Source organism: Xiphophorus hellerii, chromosome 2 (assembly GCF_003331165.1).
Source record: "Xiphophorus hellerii strain 12219 chromosome 2, Xiphophorus_hellerii-4.1, whole genome shotgun sequence".
Classification (NCBI taxonomy): Eukaryota; Metazoa; Chordata; class Actinopteri; order Cyprinodontiformes; family Poeciliidae; genus Xiphophorus; species Xiphophorus hellerii.
In genome coordinates, this window is record NC_045673.1 from 5115483 (window position 1) to 5137398 (window position 21916).

Consider the following 21916-nt stretch of genomic DNA (forward strand, 5'->3'; position numbering starts at 1 on the left):
TGTAAGGATAGAAAACATAACTGGACTGTGTTCCTGTTGCTCTGATGTCTGTTTAATTTGCCAGATTAGATTATGAGTTCAACCTGTTGGCCTCCAAGATCTTAGTTGTTGGATTTGGTAATCTGCAGATTCTGAGATTAAACGCCTCATATGTTGATGTATTTGGAGAAAATGGGGAAAAATGTTTTTTATTCCTAAAGGTTGAAGCTGCTTGAATGAGAAACAAACTGAAAAATGATCAAGTTTTTAAAAAATATATCTTTTTTTTAAAGAATATATTTAGCAGATTTGAACCAGCAAACTACTCAGCAGTTCCTGGTTATTTTAGATCAACTTTATCTCTGGACTGTCTTTTTTATTAATTAACTTTGTTTAATTATTTTATTTTTTATGATTTAAATTTTTTTTTGTTTATTTTATGTAGTTTTTTTCCTAGTCTTTCTAAAGAAAATCTTGATGTTCAGAGGAATATTTATTATTAATAACCACTTTAAAGCGGTTTTATGTTTCTGCAGTGTTGCACTTTCTCTGAAGCGTTGCTGCAGTATTTCTCTGGTTGGAAAATGTTTGTACAAATAGTTATTTTCAGCTACATGAGGCTCAAAATAAAGACTGAGTCAGATTTATCGGCATTTAAATGAGAAAAAGAAGTCACAGAGTTCAAACAGGTAATAAAATCTGAGCTGATTTTTATTTCTCTGCTTGTTTTAACTCTAACTTTGCTTTTCAGTGAAATTTCCTGAGTTTTTAGCCTTTCGTTTCTTTGAGTGTTTTTTGTTTCCCCCTTTTTGTGACTGCTCATTAAAAATAAACGGGTTTTGTTTAGGTTTGACTTCCAGCTGTAAATCTGCCAGATCTTCTCCAGAATAATTTATGTTCTTGCTGATGGATGAGTTTCATTTCAGACCTTCAGAGGATTCGGACGTTTTTGTTTTTCTGTAAATTAAACTTGTTTTATCTAACCCGTAGGCAGCCAGCAGGGGGTGCTGTGGAAAAAAAAAATAATTATTGGACCATTAGATGAAATAGGAAGGTTTCTAGTTGAATATAATGAAATTTTGACCCGATTATGAGTTATAAATGACTAATTTCATGTTTCTAGTAATAATTAAGGATCTTGAAACATTAATATCTTTGGATTAGTTGCAAACACATGGAGCCTGATGTCTTTTTTGTGATTTTTTTTTTTAAAGACATTTCTTTATTCTCTTTTAATGGAAATCTGTTGATTTGCTGTCCTTTATGAAAATGAGGGTTGATTTTGTGATGGAGTGCGTTTGTTGTGTTTTCCAGGGCAGCACAGAGGCGTGGAGTCCAGTCCCACAGCCAGGTGGTAAGTCCTGTTTAATGACAACAACAATGCATAAAGTCTTAATTCAAATACTGTACAGATTTATTTTTTTGTTTAGTTCTTTCATCTATAACTTTTAGTGGAACATTTGCATCATTCTGTCAAAAAAAGCTCCTAAACTCAAAGGAAAGTAAATTAACTGGATATTTTGGTTGTTTATTACCATAAAAATCTCAAATGTAACATATTTTAGCTCCAGTAAAAACAAAATTAAAGCACTACAGATGATTTTCTAAAGGGGAAATGATGTCTGCTGTCTTTTAAAAACGGGATTTTCAGATCTGGAGGAGTTTCTGTGTTTTATAATTGTTACTTTGTCCTCCACTGGACTGAAACGGAGAGTGAAATCAGCCAAAACCAAAAGAAAGATCTTCAGAAAGTGTGTAGATCTGCTGATGTAAATGAAAACCTGCATCAGGACCTAAAATCAGTTTCAGATGATGTCAGCAGGGCGTGGTCTCTGTGTTGCGTTCGAGTGCTGTGGGTTCTCTCTGATATAAGGAGCCACAGAGCAACAATTTTAATGTTTTTTGTTTGTTTGTTGTTTTTTTTACTTTTCCTCACTTTCTTTTCTAAAAAATAGCTTATGGAGAATATTGTCAAAAAGTGGACTTTATTCCAATCATGGCTATGAGAGTTTTTGCTTAATATTGGCAGAAAGAAAGTCGCATTTTTACCAGAAAAAAACAGGAGTTATCGAGAACTATAACTCCTGATTTCTTCTTAATTGTTTCAAAGTTTTGCTACTATTGACATTGTTTTAATTTATAATTTTATTAACTGATTTATTTCTTATTGTGACAAGCCTGTTCAAAAACCAATAATCAGATTAATAAAATCGATTTCTTGCCCAGTCTTTGTCGGTATATTTATTCCTAATAAGTCCGGAATCGATTCCAGAGTTTAACACTTTTCCTTTTTGCTTTCAGCGGCACTTTAATGCTTCAGTTGGATGGTTTTCCTACTGGAGAAGGTGTTCAGGTAAAAACGCAGCGCCGCTTTGAATGCACCGCTCAGACAGGAAGCCGTCATCGGCAAACAGGAAGTGGTAACCGGACGGGTTTGTGTTCCAGGCTGATCGATCGGCTGGCAGACTGACTGGATCCATGATGGAACTACAGACGCTACAGGAGGCTCTGAAGGTGGAGATCCAGATCCATCAGGTGAGTCTCCGGGTCCAACACCCGCAGGATGCTGCTGCCACCACCAGGTGTCGCTGTGACCTGTTATTTTTCTCCTTCTGCAGAAACTGGTGGCCCAGATGAAGCAGGACCCGCAGGTAAAACCCAGCAGGTCTCCGTGTGGGTCCAGTCCAGGATCCGGTCCGGTTCTACTCAGCCTGACCCGCTTTGTTTTTGTTTCAGAATGCAGATCTAAAGAAGCAGCTCCACGAACTCCAGGCAAAGATCACAGCGCTCAGCGAGAAGCAGGTGAGTCCACAGGTAGACCGACTCACCTGGAGGTCAAGGGTCAGGGCGGGTCCTGGCAACACGGACCCAGGACCGGTCCGTGTTGCCCGGTCCTGGGCAGTACGGACCAGTTCTACTGCTGCCTGGACCGGTTCTGCTTATACAGATATTTGTACCCTTCTCTTTTTTTTCTATCATTCCTTCCTTCCTTCCTTTGCATCCTTCCTTCATTCCTACTTTGTATCCTTTAATTCTTTCCTTCATTTTATTTTTTTTTCAACCTTCTTTCCTTGGTTGTTTGTGTCCTTCTTTCCTTTTTTGTTTGCACCTTTCCTTCCTTTTATATGTCCTACCTTCTTTCCTTCATTGCATCTTCATTTCATCCTTCCTTTTTTGTGTCCGTTCTCCCTTCCTTCTTTGTATCATTCCTTTCTTCCCTCCTTCCTTGTTTTCTTCCTTCCTTCTTTGTAGCCTTCCTACCTTGTATCCTCTCACTTTTTTATGTGTCATTCCTTCCTCCCTTCCTTCTTTGAATCCTTCCTTCTTTTCATCTTTCCTTTTTACTTCCTTGCTTCCTTCTTTCCTCTCTTCCTTCCTTGTCGATACCAGTGATCTGGTAACTTTAATTTAACTGAATTAAACTTGGTGACAGGATGATGTTGATCTTCATAACATGCAGAGAGGTTCTGACCTCCTCTGAGTTCTGCTGACCCCTGACCACTATGACCTCTCCGTGGACGACTAGTTTGGCCTCAGAACAAACCGGAGACTCTTGACCCGTTCTGATGTGTAACTTGGAGCTGATGATCTCGATGTTCTCCTGGTTTCATTCTGCAGACAGGAACCTCAGACTTTTATTCTGAAAATAACCAGGAAGTCTAAAGCCTGATTTCCTCAGTTTTAAAGGAGAAATTCACATTGTTTTGGTTTTTTATGAAGTGATTTAAAAATATATATTTTTCTCTCTTTCTGGCTGACATTTCTGTTTATCTGCAGGTTATTTAACAGATTTTCTATGTTCTCTTTTTTTTTGCTTAGATTATTCCATCAATGCTGTTTTTGTATTTCTTTTAATCTTCTTTATGGCTGATTGTGGCTTTGCCGTAACTTCTTTGCAGTTACTTTTTGTTCTTGAGTATCTGTTTGTTTCTTTATGATAATGTGAGTAATAATGTAAATGAGCTGCAGCAGTTGTCGCTTCAGATTGATTTTTCTTTAAAAACTGGAGTTGTTTTTTTTAGTTTCAGCTTCAGGATCCTGAAGACTTGATGCTGAAGCGTCTTTGTTGTTGGTTGCAGATCTATTTTTGTCGTCTTTCTGAGCGTTTCTATTTCTGTCCGTTCCCTGCAGGTTGGATTTTTTTATTTGTTTTGCTGTGATGAGTGTGGACTCTGAGGTGAAACGCACAGATCAGACGGTTCCCATCATGCAGGATGGAGACGCTTGGTTGTGAAAAGCTGCTTTAATCTTAAGTTTTATTTCATATCTGTGGGTCAAACTTCCCATTCGTCTTAATTATACTTCTTCTAATGAAGCTGAAAGCTCAGCAGGGTTTGTATAGGTGCTGGAAATCCTTGCAAATGCTTTTATTTTAATTAGTTTGGCATTTCTACAGTCTGGAATAATCCAGAATCTGATTTCTGTAGTTTTTTATGAGCCTTGAGAAACGTAGAAGAAATTATGGATTAGAAATAAACTTTTGTCAGACTTTATTTCTGTTCCCACTGTCCAGAACTTCTTTTCTTACTGACTTCCTTCCTTGTAACATTCCTTCCCTCCTTTCTTTTACCTGTCCTTTCTTTTCTTTTTTGTGTTTTTCAATACCTTCATCCTTATAATGTTCCTTCCTTCCTTTCTTCCTTGTTGCATTCCTTTCTCCATTATTTCCTTCCTCCTTCTTTGTAACCTTTCTTTATTCCTTGTAACCTTCCATCTTTCTTTGTATCCTTGCTTTCTTCCTTCCTTGTACTTTTTGTTTCTTGTCTTCTTTATAAATTTATGTCATAATATAAAAGAAGATCATTAACACTTAGCAAAAATATTGATAAATAATCAGTAAACAGATTGAATGTTTTCAGTTCTGACTAAAAAGAGTCTTCTGGTTCTGGTACTGAGGAGTTCTGGTCCAGGTCGGGTTTAACACAAGCCCAGTTCCTGTTGCTGCTCATCAGTATTTTTAAGGTGGTTCCTTCCTGATAGATTGAATGAATCTCTGACTGTCATGAAAAGAGGAGAAATGTTCCATGTGTTTGTATAAAAGTAACAAACTACAATAAATAAAAGTGTTCACAGTTTGATTTTGTGGACATTTCAGAGGTGAATAAAGGAGAAAACTGATTTTTATTTGTTTTGTTTGTGTTCAGAAAAAGGTGGTGGAGCAGCTGAGGAAGGAGCTGCTGGTGAAGCAGGAACCAGAGCCCAAACTGCAGCTGCAGGTTCAAGCTGCTCCAGTAGGGGGCGACCTGAAGCCGACCAACCTGCTGCAGAGCCAGCAGATAACTGGAGGACTGCAGCAGGTGGGTGACTGCCACCTCTCTGCTCTGATTCAATTCAGTTTGATAATATTTTATTTATATAATTGTTAAAACTGTCACCATGTCATGACAATGTAATATGAGAGATGGCCTGTGAAAAGATTGATTACCATCTGAAGAAATTCACCACAACAACCAATCACAGCCAGGAGCATTGTCTTAGTGCTGTCAATCAACCTCGTGTACTCACTGTTCAATGTGCTAATGGTCAAAACACAACTTATACTGTAGTTACAGAAAAACTGTTTATCTGCTGCCATCGGTGGCCATGGTAACTAGCTTTAGCATTCACAACAAACTCTTCTATGGCGCTAAATTGGGGTCATAAAGTTTGTTAAAAAAAACTCAAAACTTTGGGCTTGAAAAATTATTTTGAAACTAAATAAAGTTTTGAAACTGAAGATAAAGTTTTGAAACGGAAAAACAATTTCAAAACTACTCTTCAAATTCAAGGTTTTTTATTTTTTCATTTTCAAATTTGCTTTTTTTTTTTGACAAACTTTATGGCAGTAGTATGCTAGCGGCAGCTTAGCAAGGGAATGAGCGAGATGGTAGATGAGCAGCAACACACATGATTGACAGCGCTAAGACCCGCCCCCTGGCTCTGAATGGTTATTTCTTGTTAGTACTGGAAGAAGGCAGAAGAGCTAAATTTTTTCACAGATTATGTCTCATAACATACTGTCGCAGCATAGTAACAGTTTCAACAAATATATACAAAATATATTTTTTACAAACATTACGTACTGCAGCTTTAAATGTTTTAACTCTTATGAATTCTTCAGATTTAATCCCGTTGTTCTCCGAGTTAATCTGGGTGAATTTCTCTGATCAGACGCTGACGGTCACGCCGGTCCTCACCGCCAAGACCCTGGTGCTCAAAGCCGCCGCCACGCCCACCCTGCCCGGCGCCATCCTGTCGCAGCGCCCGCCCACTGTCGCTATGGTAACCACAGCCATTACCAAGCCCGACTCGCAGAGCGTCCCCATCAACCTTCAGGTGGCCAGCCGGCTGACCAATCAGAGCTCGGAGCCTGTACGGCTGGTGTCCAAGAACGCAGTGGTGGTGAGTTCGTCCCGCCGCGGCTCCGGGGCCAGTTTCTGAGCACCAGGTTAGACGCTTCCCAAGATGCTCCCGGACCTCAGATAGGCTCGCCACGTCTGGAGCGAGTTCTGCCAGGCCGTGGTGTGAGTGGTGGCCGTTCAGCTGCTGCGAGATGGAGTCCATGAGGCGCAGAAATTAGACGGTTCATTTCTGATCTCCTCAGCATTTGCTGTTTGTCACAGAGGAATCCGTTTTCCCTAACTCTGCAGCAGCTTTACTTAAAACTGACCCGCTGAAGTGAGTTTCCATCAACAGCCCCCCATAGGTCGCACAAAAGGTTAATATAGATAAAAATCAACCTCAACCAACTTCATGTACTCGCTGCTAAGTGTGCTAACGGCGCAGAAACAACTTACAGTTACAGGAAAAACGAAAGCGTTTATCAGGTGTCATCGGTGGCTATGCTAACTAGCCTTAGCATTCACAATCTAGTCTGAAAAGTGTGGCATGCATTTATATTTAGGCTTGTCACATTAACAAATTTGTGGCCCTTAAAGTGATTTTATTTTCCTCCTGACATTAAGTCAAGATGGTAAAAATTTGGCCAATGAATAGAAAACTAATGATTCATAAAATTGGAAATTGTCTTGACTCTATACAGATTTAATTTTTTATTTTAAAAATTTTAATTAAATTGTTTATTGTTGAGTGAAACAAAAAAAATCACAAACTAATTTTAGCATTTGTAATATCTTAAAAGTGTGGTGTGTATTTATATTTAGGCCTGTCACAATAACACATTTTTGTGGACAACAATATGTCTCAGAAGTTATTGCGATAAACAATAGTATTGTTGTTTTGAGACCATTTTGGATTAAAATAATAATAATCCAACTGTACCCTCTCAAAAATCAAATAACTTTCAGCCCTTTTTGTGTTTTGGACTCTTAATAGTATACAAATTTCAATTAAAAAACAAACATTTATTGTGAAGTTAGTTAGAAAAAATCACAAACTAATTTTTGCATTTTTAATTTTGTAAATTTTGTGACCCATCAGTAGTTTAAACTTCCCAGTTTTGGAATCCAGGGCAAAAACTTTGGACACCACTTGTTTAGATTAGATATTAAATGCAATGGCCTAGTCAAAGTTCAGAACTAAATCTATCTGAGAATCTGTGAACATCAAAGTCCAGATTTTCTCCAAGTACAAGAACAATTTTGCAAAGAAGAATGAAGAGAAAATTGTTTCCCAAAGCTTGGGTGGTTGAATGTACAAATGCATGCCACACTTTCCAGATTTTGATGTCTTCTTTTCTTTTAAAGGAGCAGTATATGATATTGACTTTTTTAAGCCTTAAATCATGTTTATAATGTTGTTCCCTCATCAAAAACATACAGAGTGTTTCTTTGAGTCTTTTATGTTTGAGAAATGCTTTAATCTCCCTGGCAACCATACAGCTATGCTGAATGCCTGGTTGGACGCAGCCCCACCTTCAAGGCACTGCTCCTCCTTAAAGCTGCAGTTTCCAAGCTTCTGCCTCTCAGAGCAGCCTTCCATACTCCTGTAGAGTAGCCAGCTCCTTCAGACTAGCCAGCAGCGATTAGCAAACACCTGCTGAGCTCATAGGAGCTTCCTCTCAGTGAGACGCTGGTAAAAACGTTGTTAAAGGGTTAATAGAGGAGTCATGTTGTGATGACTTCCCCAAGGCGGAGTTTCAGAGAGCAGGAGTTTTTAAAGAGACAGAGGCCCATTTTCAAGGTGTTGAATTAGAAAGTCTTAAAATTATTTTAATTCATATTTGATATATACAGCATTTTTTAACAACTGAAGTAAAAATAGTTACTTGATTGTTGTTTAAAATGGCACTGTGTACCTGGAAAACACAATACTGCCTGTCAGTGTTGTAGTCAAGACCACCTAACCCAAGACAAAGACAAGACCAAGACCAGAGTGTATCGAGTCCAAGTCAAGACCAAGACTTTTAGGGTCCGAGACCGAGTCAAGACCAAGACCAGCGCCCTGCGCTACATGACACGATAAAATGTGAAATATGATCAAAATTGCTAATCAGATTGATCTGAAAGATTCACATTTCCATAAAAACACCTAGATATTAAATACTTAGAGCTGAAGTAAATTTAACCAATATTAAAAGCGGAACAAGCTCTTTGTTCTGCTTATCTAAAAAGATAACGCCCTGGGCATTTGCCCATATCATTCATATCAGAAATCACCACTGTCTGCACCATTAAACATAGCAATTGAGGCAATGCCCTGACGGTAAACAACGCTCAACTATGAACACTGACCAGAGCAACAAGCAAGAAGTAACCAAGCACAAGACTCTCACCATGACTGTTCTCATCCTCTCCCACTGCATGAAGCCAGGCAGCACAAAGCTGTAATGTCTGTCATCATGGCAGACATTACAGCTGCCACTTTGAACGAAAACAATCAAAGAGCAATGCGCGTGTTCTGCGTGCTCTTTCGTTCTTGTGTTTTATTTATTTGCTAATTAAATAAATATCAATGTATATAATTAAATAAAATAATGATAGCCACTGCAGTGTACGCAGAGCATTACAAGAACAAAGAACGGCTCTCAGTGAGGCTCCAGTTCTATCTTCTTAGTAAAGAGAAGTTTAGAAGACTCGGATAGTTCGTGAATGTCACATCACTATATTGCAGACTTTTGGACACAGTGTTGTCCCATATATCTGACACGTTAGTCAACACCCCCGCACAATAATTCAGCGCAGTGAGTGACTTTTTCTCATCACAAATGCTTACGTGTCTCTGTACAGCTAGCTTTGCTAACATTACGTCAACGGAGCTCACCTTTCTTTGAGCTTCTTTTCTAAGTGACGAAAAAAGTTAGACGTAGTCCCCCCCGTGTGTGAAAGCGAAGCGCTGCTGAATTAGCTGTCGCCATCGGATTTCTTATGATTTATGCAGCGCAATTCTATTACTGACGATTAGACAGACATCTTCTCAAATATGGGCTCAAAGAAAACCACTGCGCGTGTCTTGGAGCGTGGCGTGCGAGTGAAAGGTGGGGAGGTGGGAGGAGAGGGGAATAACAGAAACACGTAATGGGTAAGTCACGTTATTGCTTGGATTTTAATCGGTGCGTTTTGCATCCAGTGAAAACAATCATGTTGACAAATAAATTGGACAGTATGCTGTAAGTTTAGTCATATTTCCACAATTGCACTCTTGACTGGTCTTGAAATGAAATCCCGAGTCCTCAGCGCCCGAGACGAGACTGAGACCATCAATAAATGGTCTCGAGACCAAGACCGGTCTCGAGTACTACAACACTGCTGCTTGTTTAATCATCTTTTGCTATCCAGTTATTAATCGGTTAATAGAGGAGCGATGTTGTGACAACTTCCTGAAGAGCAGGACATCTTAAAGAGACAGAGGCCCAATTTCAACGCATTAAATTGTGAAGTCAGATTAGATATAGAAAATTTTTTAACAACTGAAGTTAACATAGTTACTTGATTGTTTTTTGATTTGCAGTATGGGCCTGGAAAACACATGATACTGCCCCTTTAACTAAACTAATTTGTGGTGGACTGCCATATAAAGCTCTAATGAAACGCAGAGTTTTGGTTTTACATAACAAACGAAGCTAAACCGATGTTGGTGCGGATGCATCTCAGAGGAGCTGAAAGATGAGTCGTGTTGTGACGGCAGCGGTCGGTCTGTCGGTTGGTCGGGTTGATCAGCTACCAGCTGTGTGGGTGTCGGACCCACAGACCCACATTCTGCTGTGGTTTTGTCTCAGCTGCAGGCCACCACCACCTCCTCCGCCCAGCCAATCAGAGTTCCTCAGTTTGTCCCTCCTCCTAGACTGACGCCTCGGCCCACCTTTCAGCCACAGGTGCGTCCCAGAAGCCCCGCCTCCACAACCTGACCCCCTCCCCTCCCGCTCCTCCTCCCCTCAGACCAGTGTGTGTGGCCCTACCTGAGGTGATGTGCTCACTCTCCAGCAGAGGGCAGCAAAGCAAACACTCCTGCCTTGCTCCGTGGCACTAAAACATTGTTTTCTCTGTGCCGCCTCATCCCTTTTCCTCGTGTTGTGCTTCCTTTTTGTTTTTTTTCCGACTGACCCGTGAGCAGGTGGTTGTGGAGGGGTCGTGACCCCCTCTGACTCTGTGTATGCGTGTGTGTGTTGACCGTATCGTGGTGACGGTTTGTTCTCCTGCAGCTTCTTGGTATTTTTTCAGTTCCTGGCTGTTTGTGTGTTTTGTTTTTTTTTTTGTTTTTTTGATTAATCCTGGAAGTTGAAGCGGAAATGTTGGCAAATATTTGAGCTGAGTAACGCCTCTGGGAGCCGCCTCGCCCCCTGGTGTCTGCAGCATGAACTGCAGCAGCCACTGCAGAGACCAGGAGGCGTAACGATAGAGACAAGCAGTACAACCTGTTTGTAGTGATCAGCCTAGAGTTGGGCGATGTGGACTAAAAATTTACTTGTTGCTCATTCATTTTAAAGCTTTGCTATTAATAGTTTGATGCTGATTTGTTAGAAGGTGAAGTATTTCCTTGTATGTGAAACAGATAGCATAAAACATAACTACAAGATGCTCTATATTCTTTATATTAATTTATTTTTTGCCTGTTGGAGTTCTCATAAAATAGCAACTTTTATTCTTCTAATATGACCACTGTACTCTAGCAACATTATGATTTTATTCTCAAAATTAAAAATGTTAGCCTGACCCTTATATCTTATCGTAGAGTTGACCTAAATTCAAAGTCCAAATAAGTGGAAGCGGTAAAACACGAAACAAGATGGCCGCCCTGGGTGTGCTGACATCACTGAACTTTTGAAACCCAAGGAATTCATTGTTTAAAAAAAAAATCCCGATTTTGGAAAAATGTAATCTCCAAAAACCAAAAATTGATTTGTTGCCCCGCCCTAGATTAGCCTTCATTGAGTCTTGAACATTTTTGTTACCATGGTGATATAATACATACCCAGCTGAAGACGTGAAGGAAGCGCAACTGAAGATATCAAACACGGCACAAATGGAGCTTTAACACTGATGGAGAGAATGATTAGAACAGAACATGTTGGAGAACAGGAATACTTGGGAATACTCGGCGTCCTGGGAGCCTGTGGAAGTTGGTTTCAGGAACACCAGTCAGCCTGAAGATCTCCGAGTCGTTACCCAGCCGTGTCTGATTTCCACACGCCCGTTTCCTGACTGGTTGTTTGTCGTCAACAGGTCAGGCCGAGGCTGGCCACGCCCACCAACGTCCCCATTGCCCCGGCCCCTCCCCCGCCAATGATGGCGGCCCCCCAGCTGCTCCAGAGGCCCGTCATGCTGGCCACCAAGCTGGCGACCTCGCTGCCCTCGGCCGCGCCCATCCACCAGGTCCGCATCGTCAACGGGCAGCCGTGCGGCAAGACGGGCGCCGCCCCGCTGACCGGCATCGTCATCACCACGCCCGTCACTGCCACGCCCACGCGACTTGCAAGCCCCGCCTCCCTCCCTGTTCCCCCGCCTCCAGCCCCGCCCATTCAGATCAGCAGCCTGATCGCTGAACCCAAGGTAAGAGTCCATGATGGCTATCAGAGTGCCACTTCACAGTAGCTGCGTCTCCATTACAAACCTGCACAAAACTTTACTAATCTAGAAAAAGCACAATTTCAAAATTCAAATTTCGCAAAAGTTATTTGTTGGACAGCTACTCTTTACTTTTACTTGACTAAAAATATGTTGAAGTAATGCTACTTTTACCTGAGTACAATTTTTGTGTACTCTGCCCAACGCGGTATGAGCAGCGCCACACAGAGGTTGATTGACAGCTCTAAGACCCTCCCTCTGGCTCTAATTGGTTGTTTGTAGTTAGCAGCTCATTTTTTCAGACCATCTCAAATCAAACTGTCACAAGACACTGATGGTTTCAACAAATATGTAAAAAATATTTTGTTATATAAAGCTACATACTGCAGCTTTAAGCAGATTTATTTTCAGAATTCCAATTTGCACAGTTATGTGTTGAATGGAAACGCAGCCATTGGTGCAGTCTGGGAGCTATCTGTAAACTATATGAACTATCTGGGTTTTATTTCAAGCACCATGTGATTTCTCATGGGTCCTGGTTATCCTCCTGCAGCTCTTCATCTCTCCAAACCTTAACCTGCTGTCGTCACCTTCCTCCTCCTCCTCCTCATCCTCCTCTCAGCAGACTGTTAAACTGGAAACAGCAGAACAGAAAGCTGCGGTCAGCCTGCCGTCCTCCTCCACCCCGTCTCTCTCTCCACCCCCTCGACCCAAAAAGGAGGAGAACCCCGAGGTGAGACCAGCAGAACTCTTCATATTGAAAGCTTTCTCTTAGTTTATCCAAATATGATTTGAACTTCTCCATGTGCTGTTGATAAAGCCGCTCTTCCTCTTTCAGAAACTGGCCTTCATGGTGTCTCTGGGCCTCGTCACACACGACCACCTGGAAGGTGAGCGGTGCTCCCGGCAGCTGCTGGTCCAAAAGCTGCTGCAAAACAAACGTTTTCAGCTCTGAAACTTTTGGTTTCTGTCCTTGCAGAGATCCAGAGCAAAAGGCAGGAGAGGAAGAGGAGAACGACGGCCAACCCGGTGTATAGCGGAGCCGTGTTCGAGCCCGAGGTAACGTCGATTTGAGCACACAGGTTTATTTTAATCAGTCCCTCCTGGATATTATGGTTTTTGTGATTGTTGCAGTCTAAAATGACTGATTTATCAAAATGCAAAACAAGAATTCCTTATTGGTCAATTACACCATGACTGTATACAAAGAATAAGCAAATCCGACAAAACATCACAGAATGATTTTCGAACATTACCGTTTTGCATCCCACATGCTTTCATCTTGCAAGTTTGACTTTCAAGACATGTCATGAAACAGGAAGTTAAATTAAAAGGAAGGGGATTGATAAAAATTCAAGTGAGTTGCAATGATTGATCAGAGAAGAAGGAAATGCAGAAAGCATTTGCAGAAAAGTTGCGACGAGTGCTTAAAATTGCAAGTATATACTGTAAATAATTTGCGAATGATGACTGAATTTGCATTTTTTGTTGCAAATGCAACACCATAACTTCCTGGAGGGACCGCTGAAGGAGTTTGAGGACCAGATCAGCAGCTCTCATGCTGAGTTAACCTACAGATTCTCAGAGTTTAGTTTGGACAGAACTAAACTCAGATAAAATCAGACTTTTTTTCTGTTGTTGATCCAGTTGTTCTGTTTATGTTTCAGAGGAAAAAGAGTGCAGTGAGTTACCTGAACAGCCCTCTGCACCAGGGGACCAGGAAGAGAGGTCTGTATGAAACTCAGAGACCAACTCCCAGTCCAAACCAGTTCCAATCTGTAGAGACTAGATTTATTAACACGCTGTGCAACTCCTCCTCCTTTCCTCTACTGCTTCCTTTCGCTTCCGTCAGGCGGATTTCTGCTCGTTTGTCAGAGCGCTTCCATGAACAACCTCAGCGAAGTCGGACTTTGGTCTCCTTGTGTGTCTGTTAAACGACGTTCAGTTGAATCCAAACATGTTCACATACGTGTTCTTTGAGGCGTGCAGTCAGATGCATACATGAATAGTCAGGGAGAGAACTGGGAGCTTAGAAAGTAGTTTCGTAATAAAAAAAATATACACAATCATTTGGAATCAGAACTTCAAAGCTAATTTTTAAAATTTTGGCTAAAAATCTGAAAATGATAGAAGATGGTAGGTGTGGTAACATCCTCAGCCTGCTGTCCACAAATTTATAAAACCACTTTGATCAGGTGGTTCAATTGAATAGTTATAATAGTATTGAACAGTACTCTAATACTGTTCAATAGGTACATGCAAGCTAATCAAAAACAGCCATTTGGTCTATAATGGTTTTATTGGGTAACGCTAATTAAAAAGTTAGTTGTGTTAACCCTTAATCACTAATCATAAACATTAGTTCTGCGCTATACCAACACGGTACTTAGTCGAAGCTAACGCTAAAGTGCTTCGGAAATGGAACTGTTGGGTAAAAATTTTACCCCACTTCAAAATAAGAGCATAAATATTAATGGCTAATTACTTAAGTCGATAACCAAAGCTTTAACTCTTTAGCACATGTTGAATAAAGGGAGTTAGGGTTTAAATGGAAAATGGTTTAAATGAAGTTGGGTATAAATGGAGAAAGTTTGTGTGTGCTAACCGTTTTCAAAGTTGGCAAAAACGCGAAAGCAAAATCAAAGAAATTGGCTACAATGTTAGCGGAAATGTGCCTACCATTGGTTCTCAGTTTGGAACGTCTCAATAAGCTCTTCACTAAATGGATGGGAGGAAATTTGAGGGTAACTGCACATCACCAGGGTATTTTATTAACACCTAATGGCACTATACTTTATAAATACCAAGTGGAGTACAAATTAAATCCTAAAGGTCTTTCCATAAGAAGCTCCTCCCTTTCTTCGGTCTCCCAGCAACCAGCAAATCTGAGCTATGGTGGTGGTGGACTAATGGTTCCTGCTTGAGTGGCTCGCTGTGGTGGGTTCAGACTGGTTTCTGGAGCTCTTTGATAAACATCCATAAATCCAGTTTAACCTTTTAACAGAAATGCATCCTGGAATCTGAAGGCAGTACTAATGTCTAATTTCAATAATAATAATAAGAAAAAGGTGTCTGTTTCTGAGAGTCATGTTCCTGCTGTAACACGACTAACAGGCAGCTGCTGGTGTAACATCTCACTGGTCTTCGACTGGGGGACTATACTGGTTTAACAGGAAGCATTTTAAACTTAATAAACGGATGAATGTTGTCGTTTTAACTCGGAGCTAGATGCTAGCGCACCTTTAATTGGATCTCAGGTCCCATTTGGGCCCTCAGAACGTCAGCTTCACCTACAGCTGAGGTTCTGACACGCTTGATGGGGAAGTGAGGCGATGGTCAGACTCTCCTGGTTTCATTTACTTCACTTCCTGTTTGTCTTTTGACTTTCAGCCTTGTTAAGTCCCCACTGTCATTGGTTCATGGCCTGATGATAATGGATGTCGCTATTATTTGCCAATCAAGGCAGGTTCAGTGGCGGGTTAATGAAATCTGAAGCTGGGCGTACACTGCGCCGTATTTTCAGTCATATTCAGCTCGCTGGGTTCAATAAATCACATGTTCTCACACTGTATCTGCGTTCCCAACGCGTCTGAATATGAAGAAAAATAGAAGAAGTTTTCGTGATTATGAAACAAAAGCAAACATTCTTTTTTGCCAATCCTTTTTTCTTTTTAACTGTTCAGAATTGGACTTGAATTTATTTATATAAATTCATATGTGCATATATATATATATATATATATATATATATATATATATATATATATATATATATATATAATCCCATATAGGACAAGCCCCTACATGGGATGTACCACCAGCAAATAACCCAAGTGGCTGATATCAGTAAATCCTACCAATGGCTGGAAAAAGCTGGACTCAAGGACAGCACAGAGGCCCTCATCCTGGCCGCCCAAGAACAGGCCCTAAACACCAGAGCAATAGAGGCCCAGATATACCACACCAGACAAGACCCAAGGTGTAGGTTGTGCAAGGAGGCCCCTGAGACAGTCCAGCACATAACAGCAGGGTGCAAGATACTGGCAGGGAAAGCGTACATGGAACGACATAACCAAGTTGCAGGCATAGTGTACAGAAACATCTGTGCAGAATATGGACTGGAAACCCCGAGATCAAAGTGGGAAACACCCCCAAAGGTGGCGGAGAACGCCAGAGCTAAGATCCTGTGGGACTTCCAGATCCAGACAGACAAAATGGTAATGGCGAACCAACCAGACATTGTCGTAGTGGATAAACAACAGAGGAAAGCCGTTGTGATAGATGTAGCAATACCAAGCGACTGCAACATCAGGAAAAAGGAGCACGAGAAACTAGAGAAATACCAGAGCCTCAGGGAGGAACTGGAGAGGGCCTGGAAGGTGAAGACCACAGTGGTGCCTGTGGTCATCGGGGCCCTCGGGGCAGTCACCCCCAAACTGGACCAATGGCTACAACAGATCCCAGGAACAACATCAGACATCTCAGTCCAGAAATGTGCAGTCCTTGGCACAGCCAAGATACTGCGCAGAACCCTCAAGCTCCCAGGCCTCTGGTAGAGGACCCGAGCTCAGAGGATAAGAACCACCCGCGGTGGGTGAGAAGGGAATTTTTTTTTTTTTTTATAACATATAATACAAACTCATATTTTGTACATTTTTGTACTTCCATTTGCGTCTCTACTGCTTGTAGAAGCAAACCTAGCACTTTTTTAAAATCATTTTTGGCAAAAGTTAATATTTTGGAAAATGACCCATTTTAAAAACTTCCAGATAAGTCACATTCAAGGGGCACAGAGTAGTTACCTAGCAACCCCGGCCAAGCCCAGCCTCGTTACCTTGCAACCGAAATGGAACTCCAGCATTTGTGGTCAACTACAGTAGTTTCACCACTATATAATGACTGCTGGAAAAGACAAGTGTATGTTCTGTTCAAGTAATTTTTGAATTATGCTTTTCTGGCAGTAGTGAAACCGAACAAAAAAAATTTGATTATGGACCAGATTAGTTACAAACAAGTAAAAACAGAAGAACCCTGGAGTGGGGGGCAAATACTTACTCACTGATCTGTCTGTAACCTTACAGTGAGTTCTGGATCTATTCTAGACTATAGCCAGACCCAGTCTGATTAATGGATGGGCATTTATTCTGGTCATGAGAATTCTTATTTATTTTTGCAATGATACATTTCAGTTATTGGTGGTGGATAAATGAAAACCAAAGTGACTGTATGATCAGAAATTTTATTTTTGCTATTTTCTCCACTTTGTTTCACTAAATATCAGTAAATTCAAAAATGTTATTAGATGCAATTTAGTGATATAATCAGACTTCTTTATGCGGTTGATGTCCTAAAGAAGCGTACTGCAAATGGAAATGTTTTTCAAGAGCAGTATTTGTGTTTGTGTGGCTACAATGCCACATAGTTATAGTTACCTAAAAAATAACTATTAGGTCCTTTTTAATAGAATTATAGTTCTTATTAAAAAAGAACTAACAAGTTCTTTTCTTTTTTGCCTAAAAAGAACTAACAAGTTCTTTTTTAGGTAGATGTATGACTGTATCACAATAGTACCAAAAATATTGTGATAAAGTACATATCACCCACCCTAGTTCAGACGAGAGACACACTGATCCGATATAGATATCGGTATCGGACGTTATTAAAAAAAGTCTTAATCTGGTATTGGTGACAATGTGTCTATAAGTGAAGATCTATTTGGTCTAATTCTATGCATTGTGCTCTGAGCGACGTCATGCTTTATTATTTATTTAAGATTATATTTAGAATTATTAATAATTGCACTTTCTAAACCATTTGACAGATGGTCTGTTGTAGTTTATTTTTACATGTTTGACCAGGTAGTCGACCTATTGTTTTAGTCAGTTTCTTTATTTATTTTATATTGGCTGTTATTCTCCTAATTGCTCTGACTGAACAAATTAAATATGTTGTTTTTACATGTTTCACCAAGCTTGTGAAGTTATTGGTGTATTTAAGTTTGGTGTACTGATACAGAGTTATCAAATAAATTTGTAATTTAGTACACTTATGCCTGTGTTTAAAAAAAACAAAACATTTTAAGGTAATTCAGCGCTGTTTTTTTTTCTATATTTGTGTGGCATCGGCTGATGCTAAACCTCAGATATTGGTATCGGAAGTGAAAAAAGTGGATCGGTGCCATGAAACGGATGGATTTTGGTCGCATTTTCCTGCGGTTTGAACGTAGCTGAAGTTAAAGACAAATAGGGCGTGAGTTTGGTTGAGAGGTGTTACCTGAGCAGGTGTATTGGCCTGTCTGTAGCCTGCATGGAGCTGGTGTCGTTCACTAACACTGCTGTCTGTGCTTCTGACTCCTCTTCCTCACTGCTCCCTGATTCATGCTAGCCAACGAAGACTCCCTTTCCAAGGTATGTCATACAGACGCTCTGTTTTTTTTGTCTTCTCCCCCCTCTCCATCTTTCTTTTTTTTTTGTTTTGTTTTGTTTTGTTTTTCCGTCTTTGTCGTCTGTCTCATTCCACCCAGGTCGCCCACCCAAATTCAGCAGCGTCCCGGAGCTGGGCAGCCTCACCCCGACCTCCCCCTCCAGCCCCGTCCGTCCCCTCCCCCTGCCCAGCCCCGGCTCTGGGGACGTAAGTAACGATGGGGGAGACGGCGGACGCCCCCGTCACACGCAGCCCCGCTGTCGCCCATTCACACACACCGCCATCACTTTGTTGTCCATGTGGTAACCATGAGCCATCACTTCCTGTCATTCAGCCTTACAAAGTGAACAGAGTCCATGAATAACACACACATCCTAACAGACACACACACATCCATCAGAGCTCTAAACGAGACCAGCTGTAAACTAAACCAGATCACGGTCCCGCCCCCTTCCCTTTGCCCCGCCTCGCCCCGCCTCTCCATGCAGGGTGGGTGGGGCTCTTACGGAAACTGATTTGGTCCAATTCTTCCTCGCAGGGAGACATCCACGAGGATTTCTGCACTGTGTGCAGACGCAGTGGCCAGTTGCTCATGTGCGACACGTGTTCTCGTGTTTATCACCTGGACTGCCTGGATCCACCCCTGAAAACCATTCCTAAAGGCATGTGGATCTGTCCAAAATGCCAAGACCAGGTAACCGCAGCAGCAGAGACTGATCCAGAGTCAGGGGAGCGTTAGCTGTGCTGTTGTCAGGGCTGAAACGATTAATTGGATTGATCATGATTAATCGATTATTGAAATAATCATCAAATAATGTAGTAATCGATTAATCATTAACTGGAGTTTACAGACTCAAAAAAAGGCCATTTGCTATACAGTCAGAGCAGTAATTTAGCCAAAACTGTATAAAAATATATACATTTTGCATTTAAGATGACATACTGATCTACCCAAAACTTAATTTGCATAGTTTTAGCTTCACCCAGTTAAAATTTTGTGGAAAAATATTTTATTAAAGGGACAGAATTATGTCAGATTTACTTTTTTGAGCTTTACATCATGGTATAATGTTATCCCCCCCTATCAAAAACATACCTGGAGTGTTGCTTTGAATCTTTCATGCACGTTTGAGAAGTCCTTCAATCTCCATGGCAACCATTCAGATGTTCAAAACACCTGAGTGGACCTAGCTCCGCCCTTAAGGTGCAGCTCCTCCTTAAAGCTGCAGTTTCCAAGCTTCCACCTCACAGAACAGCCCTTTCTCTGTGACTCCCCCCTCAGTTCCTTCAGACTAGCCAACAGCAATTAGCAAACACCTGCTGGGCTCATTACATGACCTACTTCTCAATGCAGCCCGGGTAAGAATGTGTTAACGGGTTGTCTTCCTGAAAGATCCTGAGTTTTTAAAGAGACAGAATCCAACATCTAGGCGTTTAAATTACAAAGTCAAATTTCTTAAGTCATATTTGATATATACAGCAGTTTTATAACAACCAAAGTTAAAATAGTTACTTGATTTGCTATAATATGCCACAATGTGTTAGGAAAATACATAATACTGCCCCTTTAATAACTTTTTGCTATCCAAGTATTAGTAGATTAAAAGAAAAAGTCATAAACTTTGTTGATGAGTCAAGCAGAAAGGTCTGAGCGCTCCATATTTTGATTTTAAGAGTATTTTTTAGCTGCAGATACATCCTTTGCTACAAATGATCGAGCATCCGCTGTAGGAATGCTATGTTGTTGCATTTTGAGCAATAAAATGTTTGTTTTCTTATTTTAAAAAATGTTTATCTGCAATTTTTAAATATACTCTAATACATAAAAAAGGCTTAAATGACATTTCTGCAGAATGTGCCAGTTTTTTTTTTTATCCAATTAATCATCAAAAATAATCAATAGATTAATTGCTAACAAGAAAAATGGTTAGCTGTAATATTAAACGCTGTTTCAGCTTTAGGACTGTTCAGTACTTTGTAAGCACACACATGATGCAGTACTGTTTTTTTTGTGCTTATGTCTCATTCATTGTGTCAGTTGAGGTTGACATCTCACGTCCATCCACTCCATCACCCGTTCCCCGTCAGTCCCACGCAGCGTGGAGGCTAACCTCGACTCTTTAAATCTGTTCTGGGTCTCAGCCTTTGTGACACCCCTGAGCTTGTCCCCTCAGATCCTGAAAAAAGAAGAAGCCATTCCCTGGCCCGGCACCCTGGCTATCGTTCATTCCTACATCGCATACAAAGAAGGTGAGTCTTCCTCAAGGTTCCTCCAGGGGCTTGAAATCCTCAAAAATGCTTGAATTTCAAGTTTGGAAAGTGCTTGGTTTCTGTTTAAAGTCATTGAAAGTGCTTGATATTCAAACTAAGTTTCGGAATAAAGTGCAGTGTAACCTTTGGGTAAAAGTTTAAATTTGTAAAGTGTTATTTACAGTTGAAACCAGATATTTAAATTGGTCCTGTTGTGCAAAATTCACATTTTGGAGGTTTTTTGTATTTCTGGTTGTGTTTCAAATGGTTCTAGAAACGGAACAAGCGCTTAAAAAAATTAAATCCTAGCTGTTTTTTGGCAATAAATTAGTGTTTTTTGGTGTCTGCAAAATGACCAGTTTCATTAGTCACATTCCAGGGGCACTACGCCTGTTACCTAGCAACCCTAACCTAGCCCAGGTCGGTTACCTAGCAACCCAAGCAGAATTCCAGCACGTTTCACCAGCTAGTTTTGTTGTTGATAGGCTGTTATACTCCTAGTTGATGGAACAGAGTTCTGTTGTTTTTACATGTTTGATCAAGCTTGGTGTATTTAAGTGCTATACTAGTGCAGAGTTATCAAATAAATTTGTAATTTAATACATTTTTACCTGTGTTTTAAAAAAGAAAAATTTTAAGTCAATTCAGCACTGATTTTTTTTTTTTTTCTGTCTCGGATCTGAATCGACCAATATTGAACCTCAAATATCTGTATCGATATCGGAAGTGAACAAAGAGGCTCGGTACAGCCCTACCTAGCATCCAGAAACTAATTGCTGCATTCTTGTTGCTTTTGCAGGAGGCTTCTGCTTTTCAAAGATGTGCGGTTGTATAATTGCACATTTGTTTGTAGCCAGTTTAATGTGCGAGTGTAAGTGTTGAGTTGGCCAGCAGCAGCTTGAATTTGAATTTAAACCGGCAAAGGCCCTAAGACAGCCGAGGTAGAACTGAGCAGACTAAAATCTTATTAAGAATGATTTTGTGCAAAAAATGTAATGGACATGTTTTGTGTAGCTTATCAACCTATCCTAACTTGTTCAAGGAATCATAACTGGTCACCTTTAAAGGTAATAATAAGACAGACACATTTTTTTTGTCATTGTCTGAAGTTAAATCTGACTAAATTTCTCGTTTTACACAAGCTGCAATTATTAAAATTATTTTTATTTGCTTAACTGTTGCTAAACTGCTAAGACTGTTCTGTGTTTCAGCTAAAGAAGAGGAGAAGCAGAAGCTGATGAAGTGGAGCTCGGAGCTGAAACTGGAGCGCGAGCAGCTGGAACAGAGAGTCAAGCAGCTCAGTAACTCCATAACGGTGAGAA

General features: G+C 40.6%; 1 protein-coding gene across 4 annotated transcripts in view; it reads left to right on the plus strand.

Annotated features, from left to right (window-relative positions):
• The window catches only part of phf21ab (PHD finger protein 21Ab), a 35195-nt gene that overhangs the window by 6180 nt on the left and 7099 nt on the right, over positions 1-21916 (plus strand). Inside the window, exons 2-18 of one of the 4 annotated variants that reach the window (XM_032581305.1) lie at positions 1294-1333; positions 2281-2332; positions 2425-2514; positions 2598-2630; positions 2716-2781; positions 5124-5276; positions 6130-6360; positions 10136-10231; positions 11580-11906; positions 12475-12654; positions 12760-12811; positions 12901-12980; positions 13589-13649; positions 18306-18328; positions 18883-19038; positions 20519-20594; positions 21806-21909. In XM_032581305.1, coding sequence (XP_032437196.1) covers positions 2291-2332; positions 2425-2514; positions 2598-2630; positions 2716-2781; positions 5124-5276; positions 6130-6360; positions 10136-10231; positions 11580-11906; positions 12475-12654; positions 12760-12811; positions 12901-12980; positions 13589-13649; positions 18306-18328; positions 18883-19038; positions 20519-20594; positions 21806-21909 — 1770 coding nt within the window. In that variant the 5' untranslated portion in view covers positions 1294-1333; positions 2281-2290. Of the gene's footprint in view, positions 1-1293; positions 1334-2280; positions 2333-2424; positions 2515-2597; positions 2631-2715; positions 2782-5123; positions 5277-6129; positions 6361-10135; positions 10232-11579; positions 11907-12474; positions 12655-12759; positions 12812-12900; positions 12981-13588; positions 13650-18305; positions 18329-18444; positions 18552-18882; positions 19039-20518; positions 20595-21805; positions 21910-21916 lie in introns of all 4 variants that reach the window. The other 3 variants (XM_032581295.1, XM_032581321.1, XM_032581314.1) reach the window with 3 other exon arrangements.